The sequence below is a fragment of the Vombatus ursinus genome, unplaced genomic scaffold (genome assembly GCF_900497805.2).
Source record: "Vombatus ursinus unplaced genomic scaffold, bare-nosed wombat genome assembly UNPS02009205.1, whole genome shotgun sequence".
In the NCBI taxonomy this organism is placed as follows: domain Eukaryota; kingdom Metazoa; phylum Chordata; class Mammalia; order Diprotodontia; family Vombatidae; genus Vombatus; species Vombatus ursinus.
The window spans coordinates 33,915,101-33,934,626 of record NW_020948983.1 but is presented as its reverse complement, the minus strand read 5'-3'; the positions used below and the strand labels follow the sequence as shown (position 1 = coordinate 33,934,626).

General features: G+C 40.0%; 1 protein-coding gene across 1 annotated transcript in view; it reads left to right on the top strand.

Moving 5' to 3' along the window:
• Positions 1-18,865, top strand: part of LOC114035441 (A-kinase anchor protein 13-like) — a 175,618-nt gene extending 156,753 nt beyond the window's left edge. Inside the window, exons 6-9 of the mRNA XM_027851556.1 lie at positions 5,763-5,955; positions 8,742-11,937; positions 16,077-16,198; positions 18,597-18,865. Of these exons, the coding sequence (XP_027707357.1) occupies positions 5,763-5,955; positions 8,742-11,937; positions 16,077-16,198; positions 18,597-18,602 (3,517 nt within the window). The 3' untranslated portion in view covers positions 18,603-18,865. The remainder of the gene's footprint in view (positions 1-5,762; positions 5,956-8,741; positions 11,938-16,076; positions 16,199-18,596) is intronic.
• Positions 18,866-19,526: the final 661 nt, after the last annotated feature.

Genomic DNA, 19,526 nt, shown 5'->3' with positions numbered 1-19,526 from the left:
TTAGCCTCCTGTTTTGCCATGGTGTGTAATTTGTGTCTTTCTTGTAAGTAGTCTTAATTCAGCTGCAGTTCAGTTTACATGCATGTTAGGAAAGGGCTAGGGACTGGGCCTGTGATTTCATTTGTGTAGGGAACTACCAGGTGAAAAAACTGCCAGTGTAGCTCAGCTTCTTCTCTGTAATTTAGAGACTTGAAGAGTTACCTTGGACACTGAAGGGTTAAGAGGCCTGTCTGGTTTCAAAAAGCCAATATGTGATAGTCAGAGACAGGATTTGAACCCAGGTGTTTTAGCTTCAAGGTTAATTCTTTATCCAAGACATTGAGCTCTCTGTGTGCATATTTAAAGAACTCACATTTGCGTAGTGATTTAAATGCTGTTATGACTTAACAGAACTATAAGGCCAAGGACTGATTATCTTTAAACACATGAAGATTTTTTTTTAAATAAGAGTCCTGCTGAGTAGTTGTTTCTGTATTTGTAAATGGGTTTAAAGTAAAACAGGAGTGAATCTGAATAGATATAGAAACAACTCCTTTCTTCTTGGAATGATAGAACATAATAAGTAACATTTTGTTTTGAGAGGCAGTATAGTGCACTGACTTAGGGCACCAGACTTAAAGCCAGGAAGATCTGGGTATGAATTCCCCCCCTCAGACACTTAATTACCTTTGCCTTGCTTACTGGACATTTCACCCTTCTGCCCTTAGTATTCTCCTCTGTAAAATCAGGGAGGCTGACTCTGACCTCTAAGGATCCTTCAGGTTTAAAATCTAGGATTCTGTGATCCATTACAGTGCTTTCCTCATACCTCTCAGTCATTCCACAGGTACTGATTAAGCTTTGACTATCCCTGCTGTCAAGCAGTTTACATTCTTTTGGGAAAGACAATGCATACAGGTAGAGGCACATGCAGAATGAATACAAAATCAGCGTAAGGTACAAAAATGGATCAGTGAGGGAGGGCATCAACAGTTGGAAGATCAAGAAGGCATCATGTAGAAAGTGGTATTTAAATTTCTCTGTGAACTACTACTACCCTGAGAAGCAAGGAGAGCAGGTGTATTCTGATTATTATCTTCTTTTGCTATATAAGGAAATTGAGGCTTAGAGGTGGTTACTTCCTGTAAGTGTCAGAGTCAGGATTTCATAGGCTCACTGACTTAGAGCTGCAAGGGCCCCAAGAGGCATGCTTGTCCAAACCCTTAATTTTGAATATGAGGAAATAGAAACCCCCCCCCCAGAAAAAAAGGTTAAATGATTTTTCCAAGGTCCTTAAATAAGTGACAGAGCTAGGATTTGAACTCAGGCCCTTAGAGTTCAAATCTAGTATATATTCCATCACACTACTCTGCCTTTCAAATGTGGCTTAGCTGCCAAGAAATATTTTAGAGTTAATTGTTTCTGGAGATGTTCAGAAAAAGAATGAGCAGTGCTCCCTGTCCTAGATGTTCTTAGGTAATTGTTCAGTTGTTCCAGGCATGTCTGACGCTTCGTGACCACCCCATTTGGGGTTTTCTTGGCAGATATACTGGAGTGGTTTGCCATTTCCTTCTCCAGCTTATTTGACGGATGAGGAAACTGAAACAAACAGGGTTAAGTGATTTGCGCAGGGTCACACAGCTAGTGTCTGAGGCAGAATTTTAACTCGGGTCTTCCTGACTTTAGGCCTAGCTCTTTATCCCCAGTACCACCTAGCTGCCTTTCTAAGGCAGTTTCCAGCCTTGTCTCCTCTCTTCTCCCCCTGCTTCTTTCCTAAGACTAGCCTTTCTTATGTGCTCAGGGAATGCAAAGAATTGTTAATATTTGTTTAAGCAAAGAACAGTATAATTATTTTTGGTTTATCTATACTGCTGTCCCCATTCGTAGGTTCAGATAACAAGAGAATTTAACGTTCTAGGCAAAAGCCTTCATCAGCTTAGTCTGTTTTCCTTTAAGTTAACTCCCTTGTGTGTCTTCGTGATTGAGAGCAGGGACATCAGTGAGCCAAAGCAACAGAAATCTAAAAATTATTTATATTTGACTTGTGATTTTTTGGTAAACTTACATATAAATATTGGAATTTAAGATATTGTGAGAACATCATAGTTTAAAGCCAGACCACAAAACCTTCAATCATGAGGAACTGGAAAATTGTCCACATTCCCCATCTTGCCCCTCTGCTCAATACCCACCTCTTCCACAGTCCATATAGTCATTTATTTATTTCAGAAATATGTATGTGTCCACTACAGGCCAGTTTCTGTAAGATACCATATGGTAGGGAGTGGGAGGTCCTGGTACTTCTCTAAAAGAGGAATACAATAAGTATTCAAGTAACTAGATTAGTACCTGGCAGTATACAGTATGAATGTCCTCAGGAAGGTATGGTCAAAATACCAAGAGAGGTCAGAGAAAGGTGAGAGCGCTGCAGTTTGTTGTAGGGTGAGGAATGATCATAGATGCCTTTGTGCCATGTGAGCTGGGTCTTGAAAGAGGAGTCGAATTTTTGTAGAGGTGTTCTGTTTGGGGAGGGGGAAAGTGATGGGCATTCCAAACAAAGAGAATGCTATAAATAAAAGCAGAAAATACAAGGCATATTTGAGGAATGACCAGTGTGGAAAAGTTATAGTTAATCAAGCTGGAAAGGTAGTTTGGGGTCAGAACATATATTTCCTTAAATCCCATCTTAAAGAGTTGGACTTTATTCTGTAGAGAGTGGTTTTCATTCATTCGTTCATTTCATTCACTCCAGGCTAGGGAGTGCCAGCATCTCAAGTTGTGATTGTGGAAAGGTTCATACTATACCAGACCCATTTTAGAATCAATTAGAAGGGGAAAAGACTGGAGCTGGGAGATCATTTAGGAAGTTTTTACAATAGCGCAGACCAATTAGCAACTGAATGGAGTTGATACCAGTGGTAATGAAAAGGAGGAAATGGATGCAAGAATGTTTGTAGATATGAAATTACAAGACTCTATTGGTTGTAGAGGGCAGCTAAGTAGTATAGTGGATAGAGTGCTAGGCCTGCAGTCAGAAAGTGTCATCTTCCTGAGTTCAAATCTGGTCTCAGACACTTATTAGCTGTGTGACCCTGGACAAGTCACTTCACCCTGTTTGCCTCAGTTCCTCATCTGTAAAATGAGTTGGAGGAGGAAATGGCACACCACTCCAGTATCTTAGCCAAGAAAACCCCAAATGAGATCACAAAGAATTGGACATGACTGAAACAACTGGACAACAATTGGATGTAGAGGGGAAAGGGGAATCACAGATGTTTTCAAAGCTTCAAGCTTGGGCAACAGAGAAAATGTAGTGACATAAATAAAGAGAAACCAGACTGAGGAGCTGCCTTGGATTGGAGGAGATAGGAAGGCGAGAGAAGATGACTGCATTGTTAGTTTTTTAAAATTTTCATGCTCTATTTGGGCACTTAGATTTTTAAATAATCAGCAGACAGCTACAAACAGGTTACAAAACCTTGGGGGAGTGTTAGGGATGAAGCTAATCATCATCTGCATAAAACGTGGGGTGCATATATCATCAGTGTTTTTCAGTATATTGATCAGTTTTGCTGATCCCTGTACCATCCCCCTTTTTTTTTCTTTAAAAAATATCTTTGCTTTGTGAGATGGCTCTCTGGGAGAAGGATGCAGGGGGATATGTAGATGATATAGGGATAAAAGATCAATAAATTTATTTTTAAAACATTAAAAATAATCTTCACAGTAATAATAATTGTAGCAGTGGGGTAGATTAAATCATCAATTGAGAGTATGTAGAGGGCTGAGGTCGTAAGATTAGGATCTATAGTGAAAGGACCCTGTCCCCCTAGGGATCTGGGTAAGTGAGAAACAGAAATCATTCTGGTTTGAGGGCTGAATTAGTATGAACAAGCAGTGATCTCAAAGGTTGGAGTGAAGTGAGGAACCAGTACTAGAAAACTAATCAAAACAAAAAGCCTAAAATGCAGGTTAACACTTTAAACCTAACAAACTAATTGAGTAATTTATAACGATTAGTATGCCTATAACTTTCCTTATTTTTTTCATAGTTTTGTACCTCAAGTTTTTCTCACTCTACTGCATGTTCCAGGCACTGTGCTAAGTACTGGGGTTACAGAATAAAGCAAAAAACAGTCGTTTCTCTCAAGGAGCTCCTGGTCTAATGCAGGAGACAACATGCAAACAACTGGTACATACAAGAGATATACAGGATAAATTGGATATAATCTCAGAGGGAAGACACTGAGATTAAAGAGGAACTAGAAAGGTATCTTGCAGAAGGTTGGACTTTGGCTGAGGCTTAAAGGAAGAAAAGAGAGCCAGGAGGTGCAGATAAGGAGGGAGAGAGTTCCAGACATAAGGAACAGCCATTGAAAATGCTCCAAGTTGGGAGGTGTATCTTATGTAAGGAACAGCAAGGAGACCAGTGTCACTGGGTTTTAAAGTGTGTGAATGGGGTTAGGGTATAGGAAGGGGCTAGGTTATGAAGGGCTTTGAAAGCCAGATGATTTTTAAAATTTGATCCTGGAGGTAATGGGGAGCCATTTTAGTAGAGAAGTGACATGGTCCAACCTGTGCTTTAGGGTGATTAATTTAAAATCAGGAGGATATTCTGGAATATGGAGGAACTTGAAGCAGGGGAGTCAACCAACAGGCTATCAACCAATAGTCTAGGCATAAAGTTGGGAGGGCCTGTACCAAGGTGGTCAAGTTGTCAGAGAAGAGAAGTTAGAAAAGAAAAAGCCACAGGACTCAGCAACTTATTGCATATGGTAGGGGGAAGGAGTAGTGATAGAAGAGTGGGGAGTTGGAAGATGACACATAGGTTGAGAACCTGGATGACTGAAGGGGTGGTTTCCCCTCATTGGAATGTACTGTGAGCTTCTTGTTTTCAGAGACTGTTGTATTTTCATCTGTAAATTCCTAGTACCTAACTCGGTGAGTGGCACTCAATAAATGTTTGTTCATTGATTACGTGATTCTTAACTTTTGGAAAAGCAGAGTATTAACCCCAGAGAGAACTAGGAAGGAAGGATCTTTCTCTTTTGATGTCTTGTTATATACCGCCATATCTTTGCTATGTCACAAAGATGATTCTGTGTTGTATTCATTAATAACTACATTATCTTGGAATATTTTAAAATATCATTGAAAGCACTTTGAGTTGCTTGGAAATGGTTTCTATGTTGGGTGGTCATGTTGACAAGAACAGAATAGTCAATAGTATTTCTCTGTTTGGTTGACATTGAGAATTTCTGCAGGGGGAGGGAAGAAGGGGAGGAGGAGGAATTGGAGGGTGCTTCCTACTCCTCAAATATCCCCTACATGCACTGGGGCCCCTGCCTCTGCTGTCATTTGAAATCAGCCTAAGGTATCAAATAATACACAGAAGAGTCGTTCTTATAAGCCATGTTTCTATGGGTAACCAAACTAAAAGTCACCTCCTTGTACTTCCTCATTACTCATTAGTTAGCAGAATATTAATCATTTTGAGAACTCAGAGCTGCTTCTGATCTTCCCTGGCAATGGTTCTTGATCTCCTCTCTCCCTCTGCCCCCCAGTTAACCTGTTTGTGGCTCTTACTACAGTGGGTGATGGGTGGGGATGGATGTATATGTTTGCATGTAAGTAAAGCTTGTTAAATCAAGTCCCTACGGAACTGCTTCTGCAAAAGGTAATCAGTTAGATCAGTAATTTAAGCCGAGATCCAGAGATATAGCTCTAAGTCTACTGCTTGTCAGCTATTATTTATGTATTAACCTGAGATTGTTTGCTTTCAGGGAGAATGCTGGAGAACCTGACTCGTGGAGCAGTTTGTCCTATGAAATACCTTATGGGGATTGCTCTGTGAGACATCACCGAGAGTTGGACATTTATACATTGACATCTGAATCAGATGAGGAATCCCTACACCCCAGAGACAGTCGGACAGGACATATTTTTAAACTCAGGAACATCCAGCAGCAGCTTATGGTGAGGACAAACAATTCATACCTCAAGCCTTTGATTCCTTGGTAAAATTAACTTTGATTAGATTTAGGGCATTCAGTCAACAAGCATTTATTAAGCACTTACTATGTGCTAGTCACTGTATTAAGTAATAGCAATACAAAAAAAAAAAAGGCAAAAACATTCGCTACTCTCAAGGAATTTTTATTCTACCTGGGAGATAGTGTGTAAATAACAAGGTTTATACAAGAGATATGATAATAGCTAGCATTTGTAGAATGCTTTAAGGTTTGCACAGCACTTTACATATGTTCTTTCATTACAGTCTTCTGAGATTGGTACTATTATTATCCGCCTATCTTATAGATGAGGAATTGAGACTGAGAGAGATTTAGTGATTTGCCCAGGGTCATAGAACTAGTAAACTGTGTGAGGCAGGATTTGTACCTAGTAGATGGAAAGCTGTCTGAGAAAGAAAGGAACTAGGAGGGGGAATTTGAGCTGAGTCTTGAAGGAAGCCAGGAAAACTAAGAGATGGAAGTGAGGGGGGCAAAGTATCCCAGGTATTCAGAACAGCCAGTGCAAAGGCAAGTGCAGTAACAGAGATAGAGTGATAAAGACAGTAGGAAGGGGCCAAGTTGAATAGAGTTTTAAATGCCAAATATAGGAACTTTAAATTGGATCCTGAAGTTTTTTGAAACTAGAAACATTGGCAAGTAATCAGTGCTTGCAAATGACTCTTATGTTTATTTATGTATGATAAGTTTCTGGACCTTGTTGTTATATTCCAGATATAATAATGTTTTGGTTCTGATTGGCCTTTGCCAAGCAACTCAAGCAGTGACTAGATATATAGCATTTAGTCATAGCAGAGCTCAGAGCTATATAAAGGAAATATATTGGTATATTGGTTTGACTTTGAAAGACAAAATATACAATTTATTTTCTGAGATAGTTGGTAATTTTTTTAAAAAAGTTACACTAGAACATTTTGAATTTTTTTATGTTATGGCTATATTAAGTTGTGTTTGTAAATCTGATAAATAACTTAAAAGCAACTGCTTTTTATCATAAATGTGTCTTCTCAATGAAAATTGCTGTTAGGAAGCCAAGTAATACATACTCACTAGTTATAGTTTTCATAAATGATCTGAAAAGCTAAGTTTAGGTTCTTTTTTCCATCCAGGTTTTATTCATCATTAATTAGATTTGATTTTGGAAAGCAGCTTTGCGATTATTTAATTTAGGTTCATTCAGGGCCATTGAAATACCAGAGGCTTCCTCTGGAACAGGCATCATTGTTCAGTCCATTAGGCCTGGTGACTTCATTCCATGAACGTGTGGTGTCTCCGCCTCTTCCCTTTCGGAGACAGGCTTATCCCAGAACAAGATTCACTTTTGTTTTTGCCTGTATGTGCTCCCTGGAAATCAGACACCTTTTTTTTAGGTCTCTTTCCGTAAGGCAATTGACAATCCAGTTGAAGCTGTGCTCTTGAAAGTGGCAAGGGGGTCTCTACTGTGGATAAGGCAGGCAAAGTGAGGGGTGAGTCAGGACAGCCACCATCCGTATGCTTTTTGGTTAACGTAGAAAAGCTCAGCACTCTTGAGTCAGTTCAATCACCTGCTTTTTTTCCAGACATTTGATAGATTTTTGTTGCCCTAAAGCCAACTGAACCATTATGTACTTTTGGTTTTTTGACCTAATGAGCAATGAACTGCTACCACTTGTGGGACTTTGACTCTCATGGTAGAACCTAAGACTGATTCATGTCCTATCCTTTTGAAGGGAAGGGAAGCTGGAAGGTCACAATGCTCAGGTTCCCAAAGAAGACCACTTTATCATTAAGACTCTAATATTCAGAACAAGTTTTATGATTATGTATTGGCTAACTTTTATTAAAAGCCCTGAAACCCCAATTTTACCAGTAGGGAAGCTGAAGCAGTTAGATGCGTATGAGCTTGTAGAGTAGACCAGATATTGAGCCATGAGCAGAAGTATCTGATTTCTAGTTCAATCCACTGTGATACATTCATACTACTTTCATTTGAGAATGGGTGAGGCTCAAGAGTTAAAGAGAAAAAATACAAGTTTCTATACCTGAAATTTACCATATTAGCTAACAGAAAGATACTTTCCCCCCACCAAAAAGGTGAAAGAGATTTGGCAACTACTGCCAAGGCTAAAATTATTAGCCTATAGTTAAAGCTGTTTGATGAGCAGGACTTTTTTTTTAAAGACTTCATAGCCTTTAAGAAAGACTCAGGTCAACCCACTCCTGCTAGAAGATGGATAGGGTGGAGTTTATTTGTAGGATTAAAGGGTGGTATAATACTTCTGTAAATATTTGGGGCATCTGGAAATTTGGCTGCACCTTAGAACTAGGGGAAATTTGGCAAACTGTCATGAATTTGTTTATGTTTGGAATGGATAAAGGAAGTTGGAAGTGTTGTGTATCCCTTGGAGAGGAGGCCTAAAGAGCATTTTGCCCGAGTCGTTCATCTAAACCAGCATTCAGATACACATTTGTCCAACACTTTGGAGTTAAAATTTAATCCTACTCTTTAGAATAAGCTCATATTTGATTCCTGGAAACAGTAGTCTTGAGTATCATGAGCAACTTTCAAGCTCCTGGTGACTATGCAGTATGAGAGAGAAAAGTAAGAGTAAGTATAAATTAAAACAGTTTTAGATGGACTTCAGTCACCTTACAAAGTAGGTGGTTCTGTTAGATGTGACTGTTGCTTGCATTCCCTTATAACACATGTAGTTATGAAGTTTATGTTACTGACATTTTCTTTTGCCTTTGCAGAAAATGAACCTCAGACAGACAAAGGACCGTATCCCCTTAATGATAACATCACAGGACCCTCCACCTGCTCAGAGTGACCTGGATGTGGATGGCCAGCAGCATTCTTCTCCACTTGGACTTGGAGGCATGGACAACCCTGACCACAAAGGGGACTCAGTTAGTTTGGATGAAAAATCAGATGATCTATCAAACCTGATGAGCAAAGGGAAGACAGATTGTTCCTGTAAGAGAAAAGATAAAGCCCTGGAGAGAAAAGAGGAAGAGGTGGAGCCAGCACCATTTGTAGTCTCTGAGATTGTATCAGAGAAGGACAGATGCTTACAGAGTACACCTGCTAGAGTGAATAACACAGAAGACCTTCCATCCTGTGGAAATACAAATGAGGAAACTGGAATGACATCTCCTGGAACTGTTTTGGACCATGAACATATGAACAGTGGAGATGGTGCCACAGGGGAAGTACATATCAGTGAGCAGAGCCAAGACCAAAATGTCCCTGGGGCTGACGGAGTCACCAATTCAGAAACAGAGTGTGCAACTCCAGAAGCAACAGAAGAAGTGAAATGTGATCTCAAAAGCCCCGAGGCCACTCTCCAGAAGAGTGTGTGTGAAATGCAGGAAAGTAAAACTGATAAACTTAATGAGAACTCCAGTGTCAGCAGAGCTGGAACCCTGGATGTAGAAAGAAACAGTGACCTTGTGAAGGAGCCCAGTGTTCCAAATGGCATTGACTCTCCAAGTTCCTTAGACAGCAATGAACATCTTCAGCCTTCATCTACAGTTGGTAAAGGAGAAATCATTACTAAAGAAACTGTGCCAGGAACTGAAACTTCAAGCAGAAGTAGCAAAGAGAACTCAGATCTTGTAGCAGAGAACCAGGGGGTTGGGGATCAACACTCCCTGATCATTTCATCTTCAGTAAGAGATGCCACTGGTCAAGAAGAGGTGTTGGAAGAGTTAGAAATGGATTCTTCTTTAACCAGCATGTGTAAGACAGGCTCACCTTCTGATTCAACTTTGATCAGTCCAGAAAAAGAGCCAGTTTTGAACCAGACATCAAAAGGCAGCTCAGCTCAAGACCAAGATCAGGAAATTGAATCAACCATCTGCTGCACAACGGAAGAGGACAAATTTAGTTTTGATTTTGTACGTAAACAGAATTCAGTGACTCCTTGTGGAGACACGGAAGCAGAGAGCAAGGATGGCAAACCTATCCATTCTAAGGATGTGAAGGGGAATTCACCAAATACACCTGCTGAGGTTCAGATGAAAGAGTCATGTTTGAGTGAGGGAGTCCCTGATCCTGAAGGAGATAACCAGGGACCTGAAGTTCTCCATTCTATAGCAATTTTAAATAAAGATAACCTAGCACAGGATTTAAAACTGGATACTTCTTCACCACCCAGGCATAAATCAGTTTCACCTCCTCATCCAGCCTTGATCAAAGCAAAAGAAAGTTTTATCCTGGATCAGGCAATGGCATCTGAAAATAATTTCGCTCAGCCAGACAGGCCCTCAGTTGAATCAGTAACCGAAGATGATGCGATTTCTTTTGTTCCCTCCCAGCAAGAAAAGGGAACAGCAACTCCTGAAAAAAAGGCAGAAGAATATTGCTGTGGCCCAGCACTAGAGCTCTTTGTGCCCAACAAACTGCCGACAGAAGACAGCTCGGTGAGCCTGCCATCTTTTCTTCCTGCTCCTGATTCTCAGCTAAGTATGGGAAATTCCAGTTCTGCAGAAGGGGACAGTGGGGTTGAAGGTCTTAATGACAAGACAGTGGATATGTTAGAATCAGATTCTTCTGCACCCAGTGAAAGGACAACTGCTTTGCCTGCCAATTCAGTTTTGTCGAGGACAGACAAAGAGCCAGTGGGGCCAGAAAGTACTGTAGTTCAGGAACAAGATGAAGAAAATGAAGCAGCTGCTTGTTCTATAACTAAAGACGATCCACTTTGTTCAATTTCCTTGCCTGAAGAGGAGACGCCACCTCCTGGAGAAGAAACATCAGAGCTTGGTGATCAACCTGTCTTAGCCTCATGTGCTGAGGGCAGAATACTGAAACACAATAATAATTCAGTGGGCACACCCTTTGCCATTCTCAATGCAGAACCTGAACAAAACAAGGAAGTGGCTGCAAAAGTTTCACTGCGAGCTGAGCAAAGCACAGCTGTACAGTGCCAGGTGCCATTAGAAGCTGGTTTGTCTGCAGACAGGCAGTGGACATTTGGCTCTGGAGAGTGTGGCTTGCCATTGCTGGCAGCGACAAACAAAACCAAAGCTTACCCCGAACAAGATGGATCAGAGGCTTGTGACAGGGAAAAGTCAGTGGCTGCAAAACCTGAAGTAAAAGAGACTCAGTCTAAAAGGGACTCCTCCTCTTGTGAAGAGAGTGGAAATGTAACTGTGGATTCCAGAGAGGAGGCTACCCAGGATCCTTCTGTGTTGGGGACAAAGGAGATACCTAGTGGCCACCAGGATGTTCTGGTGCAGAAAAACATGGCAGACCAAGAGAATGATATAATCTTGGGCCTACCAGGAGCCCCACCAGAAGGTGAGATCCTGGAGAAGGAAACTGTAATCACAGAAGTGCTGCCTGCTAGTAAGGAGAAAGGGGAGGCAGATGAAACTGTCCCCATACTAAGACATCTGAAGGAAGCAGAGGTAGACAGTGTAGTACCACGGGTGTTACTGCAGCCCATTGCTGAAGAGCTGCTGCCCTGTGAGAACGACGTCACTGGGGACATGGTGCCCTTGGCAGGTGAGGGCGACAACACCCCTTGTGTGGACAAAACCAAGGAAACCTTGCCTGATGGGGATGGGACTGAACAAAAGACAAGCTCCCGAGATGTTCCCTCTCAAAGTCTGCCTATTCAGGCCAATACTTCAAATTTGCTGGAGAGAGAAAACCTGATAGAGGAAACTGCCAACCATTTGGTGGATACTATTCTTGAAAAAGTGAGAGCTACAGGTGGGGTGACCAGGGGAGAAAGCAGTAGCCCTCCACAGTGTGATGCTCCTAAGCCAAACCCTGTTACTGAGGAGCTAGAGAAAAGTGCTGCTGTAGAAGGACCCTGGATGACTCCAGAAGATGGACCTGCTAAAGGAGAATCAGTTGTAAACTCAGAAGTGTGGACAACCAAAGGAGAAGAACGGGAAAAGGCACCTGGACACTCCCAAGAATCTGAACCTGTGGCAGGTAAGCAAGCTGAAATGAGCAATCTTTTCCAAATGTGTCTCAGGTGTGGCAGTGAAGTGTCATTTTTTTTTTTTGGCTCTTTATGTAAAATTAATTCTTTAGGATTTCATAACATCCATGCAGTCATATTTGTTATGTAAGAGATTTTGTTTTAGCCTAATTCTTAGCTGAATTGCTTTAAACTTTGAATGGTTTAGCTGCCATCACCTGTCAGTTCTTATGCCTGGTACGCACATAAGCTCTGCAGTTTTCTAAACCTGGAGAAAAGTATCTGGGTGACAGATCAATTAAGCCCAAATTGGGGCTTCTACAGAAGTTTATTCACATGATTTAACTACCCTTGCCAAAGTAAATATTAGGCTGGACTTGTGTTTGGAGTATTTCATGTGAGGCTGAAAGGAGAGTGTTGGGAACAGTGTCCTTAGATATCTGAAGCTGACTTGTTCCTTTCCCTCATTCTTTGTCAGTTCAGGTTCAGAGAAAATAGCCAGGGTCATGGAGAAGCTTTCTTTATAGTAGTAAACCACAGCTGTTAAGTGTCCTTCCAGACTAGCAGTCCAGCTTCCTCAATGGTGGTATTAGGTCATTGTAAGAGAGCAAAGAGTGAAAAACAGCAACAAAACTCCCTCCTCTTCCTGCCTGTGAAGAAAACCTTCAGTCACATTGTCTATTGACTTAATGCAAGAGCCCTGGAATTCAGAGCCTTATACAGTGTACAGGGCTGGGGGCTGGGCAGAGGGGGTTCCCCACACAGGATTTCCGCTAAGCCTCCTCCTCTAAGTATGCTGTCATAGGGCAAACCTTGTGTCCACTTATCTCGGTGAAGCAGCTGCAGTAAGGAGATTGCTCACACGGCGACCTCTTCAATCAATGGGTAACCATGTCCAGAAACAGTAAATAGAAACCACCGTTCAGTGGAAGGGGGCCATTCCAGCGTAACCTCATGTTTTTGCGAGTTGGGACGAAAGTGGAAGCAGAGGACAGTTTTACCTCTTGAAATCGTAAGGCCAGTTTAATCCAGACTTTGCCTGATCACCTGTTGCTGGGGCACAGAAGGGAAGAGCTACCTTTGTGCTGGTTAGACGTTATTTATTTTTGTTCATAAGGATTAGGTAAGAAGTGTTTTGCTATTCCCCTAGGGATATTGAAAATGGCACATACAAAAATGGGGTGGGTAGAGGTAGACCAGTAGAAGAAAGAACCAATGTCATGTCAGGCATTAGCTATGTTCACTACCGTAGTAATACTTTACAGTTACTTTCCCTCAAGGGAAGGTTTTCTCCTTTCTGGTTTTCAGTTTTGTAACTGAATATGTATGTTCTAGACATTTTGGAGGTTTCAGGTTTTGAAAGTTTTGGGGAGGGTTTCAGATATTTAGAGATGAAAAGTTGTTGGCTGTTACTTCAGGACTTCTAATATGAATCAGAAGCTGTCTTTTAAAAAAAATAGAGGAGTCTATTTTGGGGGCTTTGGCCGGTTGACATTTCACCACAACAGGAGGGGCTGTAAGCTGGTGCCTGAGTGTTCATTTCTTTCGAATGCTGCTTCTTGGGACACATGGGTTGAAATTACTGCTTTTTCCACCTCAGTGGCTGAGATTTAAAATGAAGAGTGGGTGAGCTACATTGGTTTTTCACATGTTGCATTATATGTAGAAAACAGAGAGAGAAAATCTGGGAGGTTTAGGCAAGAATTAAGGATGAGCAGGAAATTCAAAGTTATGTTATTAACAACCCAGAATTAGAGGGAATAGCCCAAGCAGCTGTTTTAAAAGAAAGCTTTAAGTAGCAAAAGTAGATAAATAAGTATGTGAGGGTAGAGACTTGCTCTGCCAATAGGAAAGGTATATCCTTAGTTCTGTTCCAGCCTTAGCTGTACAAAGAAATACCCAGTAATGAGGGAATTGCCACTTCCTTCTTGAAATAGGGAACTGTTAACCGACCACATGTTAATTCTGAAGTCAGGCAGCGAAATGTGATCTAACAGTGAAGGGGGTTGTTAGACATTCATTAAAAGGTCATAGTTAGTTGTCCTGAGCAGATTAAAGTATGGCAAAGTTAAAAGGTTCATGTTCCCTTTAACTGTTGTGTGTATTATTTGTGTTGTCATGCTGTTCTTTAGGAGACCAAATAGAAACTTACTCAAATGGGGAAAAACAAGAAGGAAAAAACCCACAAAATTTCCAGCTTTAGAAAAGAGGTGTAAACATTTGCCTAGGTTTTGCTTTGGGAAATTGGGTGGTTTATTGCTGACCCAGATCTGTCTTACAGTATACTGTCTCAGTATACACTCAGTATACACTCACTATCAGTTTATAGTCACGATTGGTGGCTACTTGCCAAGATACATATATGTTTTTAGTTGACAGGTGTAGCCAAGTGAAATTGTACTGAATTAAACCAAAAAGGTCCCTCCCCCCTTAAAAAAAAAAAGAAAGAAAAAACACACACAAAATCCTATATACAACAAACCACCCATGATTTCATAAGGCAGTATCAGGGTTGAACATTTTCAAAGGTTACTTTTGATCGAGATACCTGTCCAAGGACTGTATATGTTTTCATTTTATTTGATCTGTGACATTTAAACTCCAAGAGACTTAGCTTCTCTAGATGAAGGGTAAAGTATATGTTCATTATCTAATACTTACTAAGCTGTATGAAATTTTCATCATACACATATGTATTTATGAGCATATAATGTGTCTATTATATGCTTATCTGTATATACACTAACATCATTTGCCTTCATTTCAGTGTAGCACTTTTATAAATTGCTACAGTGGATTGACAGAATGAAATCTTAAAAATTTTCAGCTAAAAATAATCTCCATATCCTTTGTATAAAGAGTCCTGTCTCCCTCCAGGATAATGAGTTCAGTAAGGCTTTTATGCTAAATTAACAAACAAGAGTTTTCCCGTATAAAATCATAGGCCTCTAACATGTCGTCTCTTCTAATAGTCATCTGTTCATGTTTGGAATATCAAGTTCAGTTCTGTCCATTTACAGTTCCCTGTTAGAAAGTAACAGAATCTTAAATTTTTCTAGGGTATCATTTGATCACTTCCTTCCTGTATTTTTCTGACCTAAATTGTGATAAGTGGTAATAGTAACCACCACTATTTGTGAACTACAACAGTGTGCACTGTTGAACATGGTCTCTGGTCTCAAATGATACTGCTGGGCTTTTCTTCCCTTCAGTAAATACAGTATTCCTGTAACTTTGTGACTGTTACCTTGAAGACAGCTAAGCAGTTCTTCAGAGGTCAATAGAAAATAGTTAAATGGGTATATCTTAAGAAGAAGCCAGGCTATATGTGCCTCTCAGACCTCCTTTACTAAGTAGTGAAATTATAATTGTGTCTGTTTTGTACAATCTTTTGGCTTTGCGAAATTAGGATGTGAAACAGTCATTTGCTAAGGCGTGTCTTATATATTTCATATATGTAAATAGACAGCAGCAATGAATTAATCTGTGTATATGGTAAGTTACAAAGCCATCACAGAGTAGTAAAGACTCAACCTATCCCAGATAGTTCATCCAGAGAGCACTATGGTGAGCCTTTGCTCTCTCTTGTGTAAATGTCTGTTGCCTTTCCAAATGGTGGTAGGCATGGTTACCTCACTTAAGGAATTTATCTATTTGTATCCCTAGCACCTAGCATAGTGCTTGGCAGATAGCATGGGGCTTAGTAAATACTTATTGATTGAATGATTGATTGATCTGTTTTCTCAAACCAAATGAGAGGGGCCTTATTTTTCATGAAAAGTCAACAGTAAAAGATGGAAGTTTGACAATTATTCAGCGAATATTTTAGTGCTTGCTATATGCCCAACGCTTTATTGGACACTGCCCATATGTCTATACCTTCAGCTAGTGCTGTCTCCGTACCTTTATTAACTTTTCTCCATGAGCAGGCTGCATTCTCATGGTTTGTTTTGGTCAGGAACAGCTCCACTACTGTTTGGAAAATGAGCAGCCTAGTAGTGTCAGAAACAAAACCAGCTGCTGAAAGAATGCTTTTCTATTTAAATAAAAGTAAAAACAAATCGAACAAAAGCAGCAGCCTGTTGTGTGAACAGAAAGGAAAGGAATCACAATTTCAAATGCACTTTATAAACCCCTTATGTCTCTTCAGAAATGCCAGACATGAAAGCAGAAGACGAAGTGGATTTTCTGGATAATTCCAGGGAGGACTCAGTTTCTGAAGAAATGGATGTAGCTAAGCACAAGACAAAGCACAGGATAAAGACTCAGATGGTAAGTGGCATTGATAAAGCTCAATGGGAACAGAATATTAGTTTGACTGATTATTAGCCTGGTCTGCTGATTCTGATTCATATCCTTGTTAGCTCTGTTTTTCCTGTGGACAGTATTTTCTTTTTTGGACTTCTCTTATTCCATTATTAATATGGACACAGTGATAGAGTTAAGCTTTTATGACCCATATTCTCCACAATAAGACATCTTCAGAGATTTTGTAGGGAAGAACTTTTTCTCTGTGCTACTTAAATTTTTTTTATTTATTTTTTATTTTTTTAGTGAGGCAATCGGGATTAAGTGACTTGCCCAAGGTCACACAGCTCGAACGTGTCAAGTGTTCGGTCTGAGGCCGAATTTGAACTCAGGACCTCCTGACTTCAGGGCCGGTGCTCTTTCCACGGCACCACCTAGCTGCCTCTGCTATTTACATTTCTCCAAATATGTCATAGTTCTAGGTTTGATGAAATGAGAGGTATTAGAAATTAGCCTGGTCAGGAAGGCACAAAATCTTATTGGATTAACTCAGTTTAAGTTCTTACTTCCCTGTGCCTATGTAGAAACCTTTTACAACAGCAAAAATGATATTTAAAGTTTGAAAAATAATGGTAAGCCTGAAATAAAGAAGGGACCATTTTTAGTGATAACAATTTAGGCTTTGTAGATGGTGGTGATATGTTTGCTTTTCAATTCATTGATGCTTTTCTTACTCTAAAGCCGTGGGATTTGGGGAAAAACTTTTGTAAAGCTAAGGAAATTTTGAGCTGGGAGAATAAGTTGTGTGCTTGAAGGCTGAGGCACTTCTGTTCAGACAGAAATCATTAGGAAGGTTGAAATCTTGAAACTAAGATAAATAGTGCTGCCCTAAAAGCATCATCATTTTTAGCTAGAGGTGCCACTCAATTAAGTGTTTCTCTTGTAGGAGTCTGAGTGTATTTTATTCCTCGAGTTACCACAATAAGCTAACAGGGGAACTATACTTTCCTAGTCTATCTCAGGTATATATACCCTGGCAGACAAGCTTCATTATAGTATTGTGGCGTAAAGGTGCTGACTCTCCTAACCTACCCCTTATTGTAAATAATACTCATGACTAATCCATGGGTGTCTACTTGTACAGAGGGAATTATTCCAGACAAAAGAGGCTTTTGGCCTAGAAAAGAAAGGATACACCCTGTGCATATGTTCATGTGTGCCTATATACACACATCTATGTGTGTTTGTGTGTGTGTTTTTGGCAGCATCTCAGTGTAGGAGTTGGGGGAAAACTCTAACATTCTTGAATTCTGTGCCTCTCTTATACATCCTACCCAAACTCTTTAGGAGGTGAATGAAGGGGGCTAAATTCAGCCTGACATTTTGCCCTGGGCTCCTTGATTTCTGACAAAAACAACCATCTAATTGTTTCTTGGCTCACTTTAAAGAAACAAAAAGTAAAAAGAAAGAAAATCACCCCAGTTTTTTGCTTCAAGTTTTCTGTGTTGATAGAGGCAACTTTCTCTTAGTGGTGGAACATTATGTATCATTTTTACAGAAGAAAGAATGGGATGTGGGAGGTCACATGACTCTCTCAGGGTCAAGCACAGATGAGATGAGAACTTAGGAGGTTGACTGGCTGCCCAGTGATCACACAAGCTGATCACTCTCTCTTTGAATTTTCATCCAGGCCCCTAAGGCTGTTGTCTAGATGCTGAGCTTTGTACCATACATTAGGATATACTCATGGCATCTGCTTTGTGTCTGTCTGCATATTATGTTGATTGAGACAGCAAATGTTAGTGAGACTTGAAGAAGGAAGATTCTAAATAGTTGAGGCTTTCTGCATTCACCAGCCTGCTGCAGTAAGATAAAATCTGACAGTCTTCTTTTCTTCCCTATTGCTCTGCCAAACCACAACCAACTTATCCTGGTTGCTGTGCACTGAAAGGATACTGTGCTGTTTATGTGCATGTAGCCTTAACATATTTTTTCCCCCAAAGCAGATTTTTTTAAACTCTTCATACTGCCATATTTTCAGGAAATTAGCAGAGTAAAATATATAGGTGCCTATTTTGGATATAGGCTATAGGAGAATGAAACTGCATGTATAGAGAATGTGAGTGGGGAGTGGTCATAGATGTGTATATTTTTAAGTATGTGTAGAAGTTTGGAAGAGAAAAGTAACAGTTATGCTGTTAACTAGCTATGTGACTTTGTTCTGGTTAACTTCTCTAGAGTCAACTTATCCATAAAATGAAGGAACTGATTAGATTTCCTAAAAGTAGAAGTGATCTTTTAGTTATTCTTCTGCTCTTACAGTGTAAAGAGAGTCAGCTGAACTTGTGGGTGGAGTGGCATTGGTTTAATATAACATAATCCACTCTTTTTGACACATGCCTTCTCCATGTGTCGGCCTTAGGAATAAGAGGCCACTCACTACTTCACTGAATCACCGTGTCCAAATGTGATGCACAGAAAGAAGCTGAAATTTTTGGACTTTCCTACTGACTTGAGAAGCCATGATGGTGGCTAATGTACACCAGCTAGCTGAGGAATGAAAAGGAAGGGCTTCCCACTTCATTTGGTTTCTTCAAGGCAGTCTCCCTGTTGTGTGTCCTTTGGGGAGACAAGTGTAGGTATCAAAGAAATCTACTTGTTTATTGTTGAAATGGACTTTCTAGGATTTAAAATGAGCTAAATTTATAGTAGATGTTGAAAGTAATTTTTATCTGTTTTCTTAAATTGTTTAGTGCTTAAAACTGGAGATTAGCCCTTTTGAGGCCATTAATGCTATAAATTAAGGTTCAAGAAAAAATTACAAAGGTAATGCCAAAGTTAATGTTTGCATATGTCCTTAGGGAGACCGTGTGGAATTGTTAAATCATCTAGGTTTCCAACTAGAGGATCTTGAGCTAAATTTCTTTGCTTGAGGTAAATTTTACAAATTTTGAGAGAAAAATATATATTAAAATAATAACAAATAAATAAACTGTCACATTATTGTTGAAACTTCGGTCAGTTTTGCCATGATGCTACTATTATTTGCTGTTACTCGGTGATTGATAATGTTGTTGGTAGTAAATGTACTTAAATCATCATTTCTTCCTCTTACCTCAGTCAGGTTTTGATTTGGAGGTTATTTATCTTTCTTGCTGCTTGTTCTGTATTTTCTTCAACCAGTAACGTACAACTAGTTCTGTCACCTCAGTTAAGATCCTACCTCATCATTTTTTTTTGTTTTTACTGCATATTATTGTTGGATCTACTGTGTGTATTATATACGTGCCTAAAACCTAACAACGACACAGTTGCTACTCTTGGAGCTAGTGTTCTAGGAAAAAAAAAGACA